Source organism: Mauremys mutica, chromosome 7 (genome assembly GCF_020497125.1).
Source record: "Mauremys mutica isolate MM-2020 ecotype Southern chromosome 7, ASM2049712v1, whole genome shotgun sequence".
Classification (NCBI taxonomy): Eukaryota; Metazoa; Chordata; order Testudines; family Geoemydidae; genus Mauremys; species Mauremys mutica.
The window spans coordinates 32,731,659-32,743,763 of NC_059078.1; the positions used below are offsets into that span (position 1 = coordinate 32,731,659).

General features: G+C 57.9%; 1 protein-coding gene across 3 annotated transcripts; it reads right to left on the reverse strand.

The window, feature by feature from the left end:
* Positions 1 to 627: 627 nt before the first annotated feature.
* On the reverse strand, positions 628 to 11,670 carry MEN1 (menin 1). Of its 3 annotated transcripts, none has more exons than XM_045023279.1 (10): positions 11,490 to 11,636; positions 10,393 to 10,852; positions 9,854 to 10,062; positions 6,238 to 6,366; positions 5,888 to 5,928; positions 4,860 to 4,947; positions 4,315 to 4,451; positions 3,850 to 3,988; positions 3,037 to 3,207; positions 628 to 2,453 (listed from the first exon to the last, which is right to left on the reverse strand). In XM_045023279.1, the coding sequence occupies exons 1-10, from the start codon at positions 11,532 to 11,534 to the stop codon at positions 2,007 to 2,009; spliced, it is 1,866 nt and encodes a 621-aa protein (XP_044879214.1). In that variant the 5' UTR covers positions 11,535 to 11,636; the 3' UTR covers positions 628 to 2,006. The 3 variants fall into 3 exon arrangements, with proteins under 3 accessions (XP_044879214.1, XP_044879215.1, XP_044879217.1); XM_045023280.1 differs by lacking the exon at positions 11,490 to 11,636 and adding an exon at positions 11,163 to 11,321; XM_045023282.1 differs by lacking the exon at positions 6,238 to 6,366 and having other exon boundaries at positions 11,490 to 11,670.
* Between the last annotated feature and the right edge of the window lie 435 nt (positions 11,671 to 12,105).

Sequence of the window (12,105 nt, forward strand, 5' to 3'; positions counted from 1 at the left end):
GGGGCCTCATGCTTCAGGGGGACATGGGTGCAGGGCAGCCTGAGGGGATAACAGGGCCTGGCCCCAGCAAGCAGCTGCACCTCTTCCCACCCCTACTCCGCCCTCACTCCACTCCTTCCCCCAAGACCCCACCCCACCTCCATTCCTCCCCTTCCCCCAAGCCTTCGCCCCATCTCCTTCCAGCTTTCGCCCCCTCCTTCAAGCAATGCCAGGAGCTAGCGGGGAGCACAGGTTGGGGCCAGGTCATTTGCTGCTGCTGTCACCAGGATGCTCTGGACCCCACATCCCCCTGAAGTGTAGGGCCCGAGGCAGTAGCCCCAGTCCGTCCTATGGATGGGAGGGCTCTGCTTGGACCCATTCTGAGCACCACCAACAATTATACAAACCTGGCGCCCATAGACACAGGCCACACGCCAGCCAAGCCCTGAGCAAAGGCAGCAGGGAAACTAGCTTGTCTGGGCCTGAGGGCTGTGAGATTGGCAGGGGAGTGTATTGCAGGGGGCCTCTGTCCTACTCCCTACAGTGCCCCCTGCTGGGAGAAGCCAAGGCTGGAGTAGCTGGGAGCTTCCCCCCCCCACCCCAAGTAGGAACCAGCACCTGCAAGAAACAAACCAGCCACTAGTGGCAGACTATTTAAAAACCAACTTTTTTATTACCGGTAACTCTTCATGCTACTAAAAAATACACCATTTAGTAGACGTGTCCCCTCCCCCCACTTTGTGGGAACCCTCAGGCTGTTTATCGCAGTCCTGCCAAAGCTGTCCCACCCCAGCACCATCCACTCCCCTTCTAACTGTACAAAGCCCTGCCTGCCCCCACCCCAGCTCTGCCCCCCATGGCCCTTCAATGCAAACCCCATGTCAGCCACTGGAGGGAGACAGTGGGGCCCAGCAGGACATGCTGCTTAGAAGTCTGTGGGCTTCCCCACTTAGCACAGCCTCAGGAGCTCTCTGCCTAAGCTGCACCGGGAAGGCAGTGCCCCCTACGAATGCATTTGCTACGGCCCTGCTGGGGCTTGTTTAGCAGGACCCGTCACAGCCCAGCGGAAAGCCCACTGCGTTCCCAGTGGTTGGTCATACCCCATTATTCCCGTGCCTGGTGGCATGCTCAGATCCCCCCCATCTGCCCCTGCCCCCTACAGCAGATCCAGCACTCTCAAGGGAAAGGCCTCAGTTGAGAACAGAAGGGGGGGGGCATAACCACCTAGAGGAGGGAGATGGGGGGAGGGAGCATGACCAGGGAGGAGGAAGTTTGTAATGTAAACTCCAGGGGGGGGGAAGAGGTACATCCGCCACGCTGAACAGTTGTGGCTCTACCCAGGGCTTTGTGCAGGGCCGGAAGATGCCTTGGAAGCTCAGAACACAGCAGCTGGACTCCGGAAAGATCAAAGTCAGCGGCTAACTCACCCACCCCCAGCCTAAAGAGAAAGAGCTCCCCACCCCTCCCCTCCATGGCTGACTTGGGGCACAGAATGGGATGCGGCTTTCTTCTCCTCTAGAGGGTGTGGGCACAAGCCTGGCTCCTGGGCAGGGCATGGGCTGGCTCAGGTGGGTCTGTATTTTGGAGACACCTCACCCAGAAAGAGCCCAGGGTGTGTCAGAGGGGACGGGGCCATAGCTCCTCAGCAGAAGGGGTGCAAGGTAGAGAGAACCTCCACCCAGTTCCTGCAGCTCTCCCGGATATGTGGAGAACACACAGAACTCATCACCCCTGAACCCCAGAGCTCAGGGGGGCACAGGTCATGACAGCTCCTGTCTCTTGGGGGGGGGGAAATATTAGAGCTACCCCCCCCCACTCCAGCATCAAACCCACAGAGCCCCCTCCCTCATGCCATGGGGAGTCCAGGAAAGCTACAGCAGGGGTGAAGCAGCCCCTGCATCTGGGAGAGACAGGGGCAGGGCGCTTCCCCATGCCCTATTTAAAGGCAACAATTCCTTGCCCCGTGAAGCTGAGCCTGGCAGAGCTTGGCAGCGGGCAGCACTGCACCCCAGCGCCCCCCACGGGGCTCAGAGGGACTTGCGGGGGCGCTTGAGGAAGGCCAGGGTATAGTCTCTCGGGGCCGACACCTTCTGCTTCTTCATCTGCACCTGGGACTGGGCCGTGAGCTGCAGCTTGATGGCGCTTGAGTTGATCTTGGCGGCCACCAGCAGCTCCTTCATGCCCTTCATCTTCTCGCTCTGGAAGGTGAGGACAGGCCCCTCAGGCGGGGGGGCAGGGGGGATCCCTGGGGCGGGGGGCCCCTCCTCCTCCTTCTCTGCTGCAGGGGGCTTGTCTGGGCGCTGGCCTGAGCTGGGGCGCCGGCGCTCGGAGGCCTTCTTGGGCAGGGGGGGCTCCTCAGGCTTGGATTCGCGGCGGGGTCCGCGGCGGCGCCCCTCACGGGGATCCTCACTGCCCTGCTCATCGTCCTCATTGGCCTCCGCCTCCCGCGCCACGATTGTCACCTTCTGGCGCACCTGGGGGAGGGAGGGAGGGAGTCAGGGGAGGGGCCAGCACCCCACAGCCACTGCAACCCCCCCCCAGAGCCCCAGCCCCCAAATCCAGCAGGGACCCCCCCAAAGCCCAACCCTAAACCCCATGCCCTGCTGACAACTCGTCCTGAACCCCTAAATCCAGCAGGGACCCCCCCAGGCCTCACACGCTCAAACCCCACCCCTGAGCCCCCGCCTGCACCCCTTGTCCCCCAGAACTCCAGCCCTGAGCTCCCAAATCCAGAAGGGACCCCCCACTCCCACATGCTCAAACCCCAGCCCTGAGCCCCTTGTCCCCCAAAACTCCAGCCCTAAGCCCCCAAATCCAGCAGGGACCCCTCACTCCCACATGCTCAAACCCCAGCCCTGAGCTCCCCAGCCCTGAGCCCTTTGTCCCCCAAAACTCCAGCCCTGAGCCCCCAAATCCAGCAGGGACTACCCCAAGTCCCCCAAACTCAGCACAAAGCTCCCCATCCCCCCTAATACCACCTGAGCCCCCCAGCTCAGATGATTCACCACCCAACACACGCTGCTTCCCAGACGCATCCCTACCAGGGCCCCCCCTCACCTGCCCATCAAAGCGTCCCAGCGACTGCACCAGGAAGGTGGCCCAGCCCACGTGCAGCACAGGCGTGGGGCTGCCCTCCTCCCACTTGCAGATGCCATCATAGAAACGCAGCAGGTGGGCAAAGCACTCAGGGTCCTGCAAGGCTGAGCCCCCAGCCTGCACTGGGGACCCCTGAACAGGGAGAGAGGGGTTAGTGCCTCCCAGGGGCCCAACACGCCAGGGCTAAACAGCCCCTCCAGCCTGGTGCCCCCCCCACCCCCTCCCCGATCAGCCCCATGGCCCCCCCTGTTCAGCTCCAGAGCCCCTCCCAGGGCCGCCCGGGGGGGGCAAGTGGAGCAATTTGCCCCAGGCCCCGCAGGGGCCCCCACAAGAGTTTTTCGGGGCCCCTGGAGCAGGGTCCTTCACTCGCTCTGGGGGCCCCGGAAAACTCCCGCAGGGCCCGGGCCCCCGGAGCTTCTTCTGCTCCGGGTCTTTGGCGGCGGGAGCTCCTTCCGCCCCGGGGTGGAAGGACCCCCTGCCGCTGAAGTGCTGGGTCTTCGGCGGCGGGGGGCCCCCGCCGCGGGTCTTCGGGGCACTTCAGCGGCGGGTCCCGGAGCGGAAGGACCCCCTGCCGCCGAATTACCGCCGAAGCGGGGGCCCCCCCGTCACCGAAGACCCGAGGCCCCCTGAATCCTCTGGGCAGCCCTGGCCCCTCCAGCCTGGTGTCCTGCCACCCACCCACCCCCGATCAGCCCCATGGCCCCTCCAGCTTGGTGTCCCTCTATCACCCCCCCTGCAATCCCAGAGGCCCATCCAACTCCGTACCCCACTCACCTCTCCCCTCTCCCCAGCACCTTTCTCCTCCAGTGGCTCTGCCAGGTTGGCCACCTCCTTGAGCAGGTTGGGAACCACGTCGTTGGCCACATCGAAGAATTCCTTATAGATCTCCTCATCCTCCCGGCAGTAGTTATAGCTGGGGGAGGACAGGAACAAGGGAGGCAGTGAGCAGCTGGGGCCAGCGCCCAATATTGGGGAGAGGTCCTATGTCCCATTCCCCACTGCAATCCAGCCCCTAGGCCTGGGGCCAGCCCCTGTGTCCCATTCCCCCACTGCCAGCCAAACCCCAGGCCTGGGGCCAGATCAGAGCCAGCGCCCCCTAGAGGGGAAGGCACAGTGTCCTTCCAGACATGAATCACTCCAGTCTTCTTTTTAGGCAAGTAGTTCCATGGGCTGGTGGCCAGCCAGGCCCTAACGAAGGGAAAGGTTTGGGGCCGTAGGGCGGGCTCCTGGGGCACTCACTCCTGGATGACAGTGGCTGTGTCAGCCCAGGCCTCCAGCGCCTCCTTGACATTCTTGTTGCGACAGTGGTAGCCAGCCAGGTACATGTAGGGGTAGATGTGCTCATTGTTGTAGTACTTCCTGGCTGAGCTGATGCCCTGGAGGGGGTGGGAACAGAATAAAAGGATGTTCTCAAACGTCTCAGGAACATTTATGTTTTACAAATTACATTCCAACCACAAACCCCCTGCAATCCCAGCCCTGGGCTCCCCCCAGTCCCGACCCACAGTCCCCTGCGATCCCAGCCTTGGGCTCCCCCCAGTCTCGACCCACAGTCCCCTGCGATCCCAGCCTTGGGCTCCCCCCAGTCCCGACCCACAGTCCCCTGCGATCCCAGCCTTGGGCTCCCCCCAGTCCCGACCCACAGTCCCCTGCGATCCCAGCCTTGGGCTCCCCCCAGTCTCGACCCACAGTCCCCTGCGATCCCAGCCCTGGGCTCCCCCCAGTTCTGCCAGTGCCCCTGAGCCCGACCCACCATCCCTGTGATCCCAGCTTGTACCCTTCACCTTATGGTAGATGGAGAGGGGGTCTGGTCTGCCTGGTGTCGGCTCCAGCTCCTCTAGGTCAGCCAGGTTGCCCAGTGCCATCGGGTACCTGCCAGGGCAGCAGAGCAGACAGGCAGCTGGAATGGGGGGAGGGACCCTCTATCCTGACTTCTGCCCTCAACAGGCGGCACTGGGGCAGCACTGCAATGCCTGGCACTTGGGGGCGGGGCACCCCAAGGCAGCAGATGGTAAAAGACCCATTGATTTCAAGAGGTGCTGGGTAAGACCCACCCACTGGCTCCTGCCAGTGCCATCCCCTGTTGCACCGCGTGCTCTGCACCGCGACTCCTTGGAACACACATCCCAGCGGCCAGCAGAACATGCTCACGGGCCAGCCCCACAGGCAGGAGAAGAGCCAACCTAGCCCAGAGCTGGGCTCTGCTGGAGAACATCTCCATCCACACCAACCCTGCCTAGCGCTGGAGCTCCACGTGCTCTACGAAGGGAGCCAGGGTGGCCAGCCCTAGGCTGGGAGGGATTCTGCCGTGCACAGACCAGTGAAAATACACTTCCGTTGCTAAAAACCAAAATTTACAGCCAGGCAAAGTCAGCAGAGCGCGGCCGGCTGAAGGACGTCTCCTTGGCGGACTTGGACAGGGGACGGGGACAGTTTGTGCTACCGGTTACAAAGCTGCAAACTTTTGCCATCTCAACCGCTCCCGTCACTAAACAACGGGCTGACCCCGAGAACGTCCCCCAGGGGTGAATATTTAAAATCAATACGAACAGGAAAAACACTTACAAATAAACATCAGTGTTAGCTGTCAAAACTATACAAAATAAAAACCTGCGTCTGCCACGCCTAATGATCCCCACCCTGCAGATGGAGAAACTAATGATCAGAGGTGATAGCTCAAGTCCATGAGGTGCCCCCCACTGCCCTCCAGAACTGGGATAGAACCCAGGAGTCCGGGCTCCCAGCCCTCCCCAGCTCTAACCACTAGACCTCCCTCCCCGAGCTGTGGTTTCAAAAGCCCAACTGTACTGACCTCTCCAGGTGCCCCATGTCGTAGAGAACCCACAGGAGCCGCTGCAAGGAAAGGGGAGGGTGAGTTACTGAGGACACAGAGCCATGGGGGTGGGGTGGGGGATGAGACCCGAGTCCCCTATGGATAAGATCCCAGTGGAAGCGAGGGCCATGCGTGGCGGAGGGACATGGAAGGGTGTGGGGTGCGAAGCACAGCACTGGAGGGACATGGGGTAGAGGAGACTAGAACAATTTAGAGGGGGCCATGCGGGGAGGGAGGGAGTAGATGGGCTTGTGGATAGGGCAGGCATGGGGGTGCGCCCAGGGGGAAGGGGACTGGACGCGCACACATGGAGAGGGGGCATGTCCCACCTGCTGCAGTTGCAGCAGCTCCAGGCTGTCAGTGTGCAGGTCAATGGAGGGGTTGATGGCGCACACCATGAAGGCCACCTCCATGTGCCGGTCACAGCGCAGGTACGAGCCCTTCAGGTACAGCCAGCTCTGCGGGGGACAGCGGCAGGTGAGTGAGGGAGCTGGGCCAGGCTACCCCTGAGCCCAGAGCAGGGGGGTGGGGCTGGGAGCCAGGACTCCTGGGTTCTATCCCCAGCTCTGCCTCTGATGCTGGGCAAGTCCCTTCTCCTCTTGGTGCCTCTATTCTGACTGTGAGCTCTTCAGGGCAGGGACTGTCTCTCACTGGGTCTGAGTAGCCCCTGCCCCGATCTCAGCTGGGGTCTAAGCAGCACCTGGTCCGATGCAGGGGAGCTGATCTCAGCCTGGGTCTCAGTGGCAGCTGGTCCGGTGGGGGCCAGTGACTGAATGCACCCCTGTATTCACATCCTGCACACAACTGTAATAATATATTTGTAAGGGAATTGGCGAGTGATATTGCTAGCCCGTTAGCGATGATTTTTAATAAATCTCTAAATTCGGGGATTGTACCGTTTGACTGGAGATTAGCTAATGTAGTTCCTATATTCAAGAAGGGGAAAAAAAGTGACCCGGGTAACTACAGGCCTGTTAGTTTAACATCTGTAGTATGCAAAGTCATGGAAAAATTTTTAAAAGAGAGAGTGGTTACGGAGCATGAGGCCGATGGCAACTGGGATAGTTTACAGCATGGATTTACGAAAGGTAGATCGTGCCAAACCAACCTGATCTCCTTCTTTGAGAAAGTAACAGATTTTTTAGACAAGGGAAATGCGGTGGATCTAATATATCTGGATTTCAGTAAGGCGTTTGATACGGTACCGCATGAGGAATTACTGGTTAAATTGGAAAAGATGGGGATCGAAATGAAAATCCAGAGGTGGATAAGGAGCTGGTTAAAGGGGAGACTGCAGAGGGTAGTATTGAAGGGGGAACTATCGGGTTGGAGGGGGGTTACCAGTGGAGTTCCTCAAGGTTCGGTTTTGGGTCCGATTTTATTCAATCTATTTATTGCTGACCTGGGAACCAAGAGTAGGAGTGGGCTGATAAAGTTTGCGGACGACACCAAGTTGGGAGGTATTGCCAATTCGGAAAAGGATAGGGATATCCTCCAGAGAGATTTGGATGACCTTGTAAACTGGAGTATTAGTAACAGGATGAAATTCAATAGTGAGAAGTGTAAGGTTATGCATTTAGGGATGACTAATAAGAATTTTAGTTATAAGCTAGGGACGCACCAGTTGGAAGTAACGGAGGAGGAGAAGGACCTAGGAGTCCTGGTTGATCGTAGGATGACTATGAGCAGGCAATGTGATGTGGCCGTTAAAAAAGCTAATGCGGTCTTGGGATGCATTAGGCGAGGTATTTCTAGTAGGGATAAGGAGGTGCTAGTCCCGTTATATAAGGCGTTGGTGAGACCTCATCTGGAGTATTGTGTGCAGTTTTGGTCTCCCATGTTTAAGAAGGATGAATTCAAACTGGAACGGGTACAAAGAAGGGCAACTAGAATGATCCGAGGAATGGAAGGCCTGTCGTATGAAAGGAGACTTGAGGAGCTCGGTTTGTTTTCCCTAACCAAAAGAAGGATAAGAGGAGATATGATTGCACTCTTTAAATATATCAGAGGGATAAATACCAGGGAAGGAGAGGAATTATTTCAGCTCAGTGCTAATGTGGACACAAGGACAAACGGATATAAATTGTCAGTCAGGAAATTTAGGCTTGAAATTAGACGAAGGTTTCTAACTATCAGGGGAGTGCAATACTGGAACAGCCTACCGAGGGAAACAGTGGGGGCGAAGGACCTCCATGACTTTAAGATTAAGCTAGATAAGTTTATGGAGGAGATGGTATGATAAGATACCGGGCTTAGTCAATAGGTTAATTAAGTGCCATACTGGTAAATAGTACAATGGGTCAATGATATGATATTCTTAACCTTTTTCCAGAGGGTATGGCTGGAGAGTCTTGCCCGCATGCTCGGGGTTCAGCTGACCGCCATATTTGGGGTCGGGAAGGAATTTTCCTCCAGGGTAGATTGGCTGTGGCCCTGGAGGTTTTTCGCCTTCCTCCGAAGCATGGGGCAGGGGTCGCTTGCTAAAGGAGTGGGGGGATCGGCTTATGTGGCCTGCATCTTGCAGGAGGTCAGACTAGATGATCATAATGGTCCCTTCTGATCTTGAATTCTATGATTCTATGTCCTGTGAGGCATCATTGGAAAAGTAACAACTCCCTGCTCAGTAATATCCTGGTGGGATGTGTGGAGCAGCCCTATATGGAGAGTAACAAACATAAGCAGACATTACGACTGAAACGTGTTTACCAGACATGACAAAGGGGCAGAAGGGACTGTTCCTCAAAGGACAAACTGGCACCTCTAGCCAGGTGTCACCAGAGTTAACTGGAAAACACCAGCCAAGCGGCCACTCTTTGGGGAAGGAACAGAGCACTCTGCATTTTAGCAAACAGCATGGAACCTCTTTCACCATGAGACCCCATGGCTCCATCCTCACCGCAGGAAGGAACTTGATCTAGGGGTAACCTCAGGACAGCGCATGTCAAAGGGGACAGGACTAGGAAAATGAGGGGCAAACACACTGGGGGGGAGGGGGGGGACTCTCTCTCTCTCTCTCTCTCTCTCACCTGAGAAGACAAAGGAACCAGCCTTTGTGAGGGGTTCTGACCAGAGAACTGGGGCTGTCCCGCTGCTGGGAGCACATGCTAAGGATTTTACCTTGAACCAAGTCGAGTTTATTGCATTTAGTTGCTAGAATGCGCTTTATCGGGATTTCCCTTGTAACTGTTTCTGATTTTACACCACATACTTGTTCTCACTCATGTCCTCTCTGTAATTCAACTGGTTTTATTCTTTTTAAATCAAGTCCAATCCTGTGCTGTGTTTCAACTGAGCTGTCCAGGTAACTCCAGTTAAAATAGCAAACTGCTACATACTGACCTCTAATATCTGACCCATCCAGGGATGGACTGGACAGTGCAGAAAATTCAGGACCGGGAGCATGCTGGGGTTGCCTTGCGGGTGGTAACTAAGGCTGCTGGAAGCCAGAGCGTGGCTGGTGTTTGCTGACAGGCTGCTGGGGTCAGAGCTGCTGGACCAGGACTGTGGCTATCCACAGACACTCAGGATGGGACCTGCATGCTGCTATGCTGTTTGTGGGAAGCCCAGGTGGGAGCTACAGCAGCAAAACGTTGCGCGGCACCCAGGGTGACACACCCCTCACTGGTCTGGATTGTACCCCAGAATGTGTCAGAGCCCCCCAGATCTTGCCCATGGTCTGAACAGCACCTGGCCCCATGGGTGGGGCCCTGATCTCAGTCTGGCAGATACCTCAGTGACAGCAATTCATGTGGATCAGTTATTAGTTACTAACTGCACCATCTACTAAGGTTAAAGCCCAGGGGATCTTGCACAGCAGCTTTTTGATCCAAGCAGACAGCCCCAGCCCTGCACAGACCCCAAGCCCCATTCCGCCCCCCACTGCCCTACCTCCTGCAGCTATGTCTCACTGCAACCCCTCAAAGCTAATGGCATCCCCTCACTTACCCGCTCAGCCACACCGGCATTCACGGTCTGCCCGCGCCGGTCCTCATTGCCTTTGCCGTGCCAGGTCACCTCAGCCGTCTGTTCACCATCTCGGCCAAACACCACCCAGGCATGGTCCTCCGAGAGCGCCAGGTGTACATCCGGCAGCCCCAGCACCTGGCAGGCCCCCACCACAGCAAAGGCCACCCCTGAGCTGTCCAGCTTAGTGCCTGCAAGGAACACATGGCACTAGGGGGTGCTGTGCTGCAGGGAGAAGTGTGGGGCTCATTAGGGGGTACTCTCCCCTTGCAGCCAGCACTGACCCCTGCACCAGTGTGGTGCTAGGGGTGCTATGCTGCAAAGAGCAGGGTGGAGCTCAGTCGGGGGTGCTCTGCTCTCAGTCAGTCCCAACTCCAATGAGCCATCACTAGGAGGTGCTGTGCTGCAGGGAGTAGGCAAGAGGAAAAGCAGAGCTGAGTATTTTCAGGCTGCCCCAGTGCAGCGCCCCACACTGGGCCAGGGCGGTACTGTCTCCATCCCCATGCTAGTGGGCCCCCTACCTGTGATGAAGCTGAAGAGGGACTGGATGTGGGCCCGGTCTTTGAAGTAGGAGCGGCTGAGGCTGTTCCAGATGACATCCGACACCTTCTTGACCAGCTCGCGGGAGGAGAAGCCCTCGGGCCGGGGGTAGAGGGACAGGTCAACAGCGCCACGGATCTGGGCGGTGAAGCGGGCGTACAGCGCAGCCACGATGGACAGCTCAGCCACAGGGAAGTAGGTGAGGCTGTCGGGCTCCGGTCCCGGGCGTGGCTCGAAGCTGATGCCCGGCACGTTGGTGGGTATGACGCGGTTCACAGCCAGGAAATGCTCCACAAAACCCAGCACCAGCGACAGCAGCACCAGATCGGGCTGCTCCTGCTGCAGCTCGGCCATGAATAGCCGCACCACGTCCTCCACCGAGCGCAGCGGGAACAGGGCCTTCTGCCATGGCTTCAGCCCCATGGCGGGCACCCAAGGCAGCTGGGGAGAGGAGAAAGCATCAGGGGTGGCTGAGGGGAGGGCCAGGGCCAGGTCAGACCGCCGGAGCTGTGTGTCTGCCTCTCTCCCCACCTGTCCCCTGAAGGGAACCCCCACCCCGTCTCTCACCCCCCACCCCGACGGGGACCCTCATCTCTCCCTCGCCCCCCCCCAATGTGACCAGCTATTAGGGGCTTTGTCCTACACAGACAACTATCCCTCCCCACCCGAACAGGAGGTGTCCCTATTTTCCACACTTGCTCTCTGGTCCCCCTCCCTCCATGCCACTCCCCCTCCCCCAGACCCTCTTTACCAGAGGCAGCAGCCCCTCCGCCCCCCTCCAGCTTCACTCCCTCAGCACAGGCACAGTAGCAGCCATGCTAGGCCCGCAAGGCACCATGGGAGCCGTAGGGCACGATGGGAATTGTAGTCCGCCTGGCCAGCCAATCACACCATGTCCTCCAAGGCATGCTGGGAGTTATAGCTTATAATTAACCCCAGTGCCTTATGGGAAATATAGTCTGATGCCTGGGGACGGAAGCCAGCGTGCCCCATGGCATGATGGGAGTACTGGTCCCGTTAACTGGCTGCCCACAGCCTCCTGGGAAATGAAGTTTGGTGCCCAAGGGGGAGGGCCCACCTGCTGTTGTGCATGCTGGGAGCTGTAGTTTTTCTGGCAGTACATTCAGAGACTTCGTTGGTATGGGTACTTCCACCTTTTCATGTTCTCTGTATGTATAAATATCTTCTGTCTGTGTGTTCCATTCTATGCATCTGAAGAAGTGAGCTGTAGCCCACGAAAGCTTATGCTGAAATACATTTGTTAGTCTCTAAGGTGCCACAAGTACTCCTGTTCTTTATTCAGAGACTTGTACTTCCTCAAGGAATTATGGGCACTGTAGTCGCATGGCCTACTCCAGCCGGAGGTGTTCCAGGGCTGTCCACACCCAGTGCCCGGCTGGGCCTTTACTTTTTTTAAACCTTGAGGCCATTTGAGCCCTCCAAGGCATGGTAGGAATTTTAATGATGTCATTTACCCTCCCCTGCAGTCCTCGCCCAACAGCTGACCATGGTGCTGTGAGCTTCCCCGCAGCAGTGCCCGAGCCAGCCTTGCAAGGCAGGAGTTACAGTCTAGGGGAGCGTGGCTGATGACATCATGGGTGTACTGCATGATGTCAGAGCTGTGTCCAGGCTTTCTACAGGGGGACCATTCGGAGGGCAGAGTTGGGTGGGGTTGCAAGGATACAGGCTGCCCT

What these genes read in the sequence shown, in the direction of transcription:
- MEN1 (XM_045023279.1), bottom strand. Translation starts at nt 11,534, where the DNA reads ATGTACTGCCAGAAAAACTACAGCTCCCAGCATGCACAACAGCAG. An exon ending in CCCAGCATGCACAACAGCAG is followed by an intron (nt 10,853 to 11,489) that starts GTGGGCCCTCCC and finishes TCCTCTCCCCAG; the next exon opens with CTGCCTTGGGTGCCCGCCAT. An exon ending in CCTCTTCAGCTTCATCACAG is followed by an intron (nt 10,063 to 10,392) that starts GTAGGGGGCCCA and finishes TGTTCCTTGCAG; the next exon opens with GCACTAAGCTGGACAGCTCA.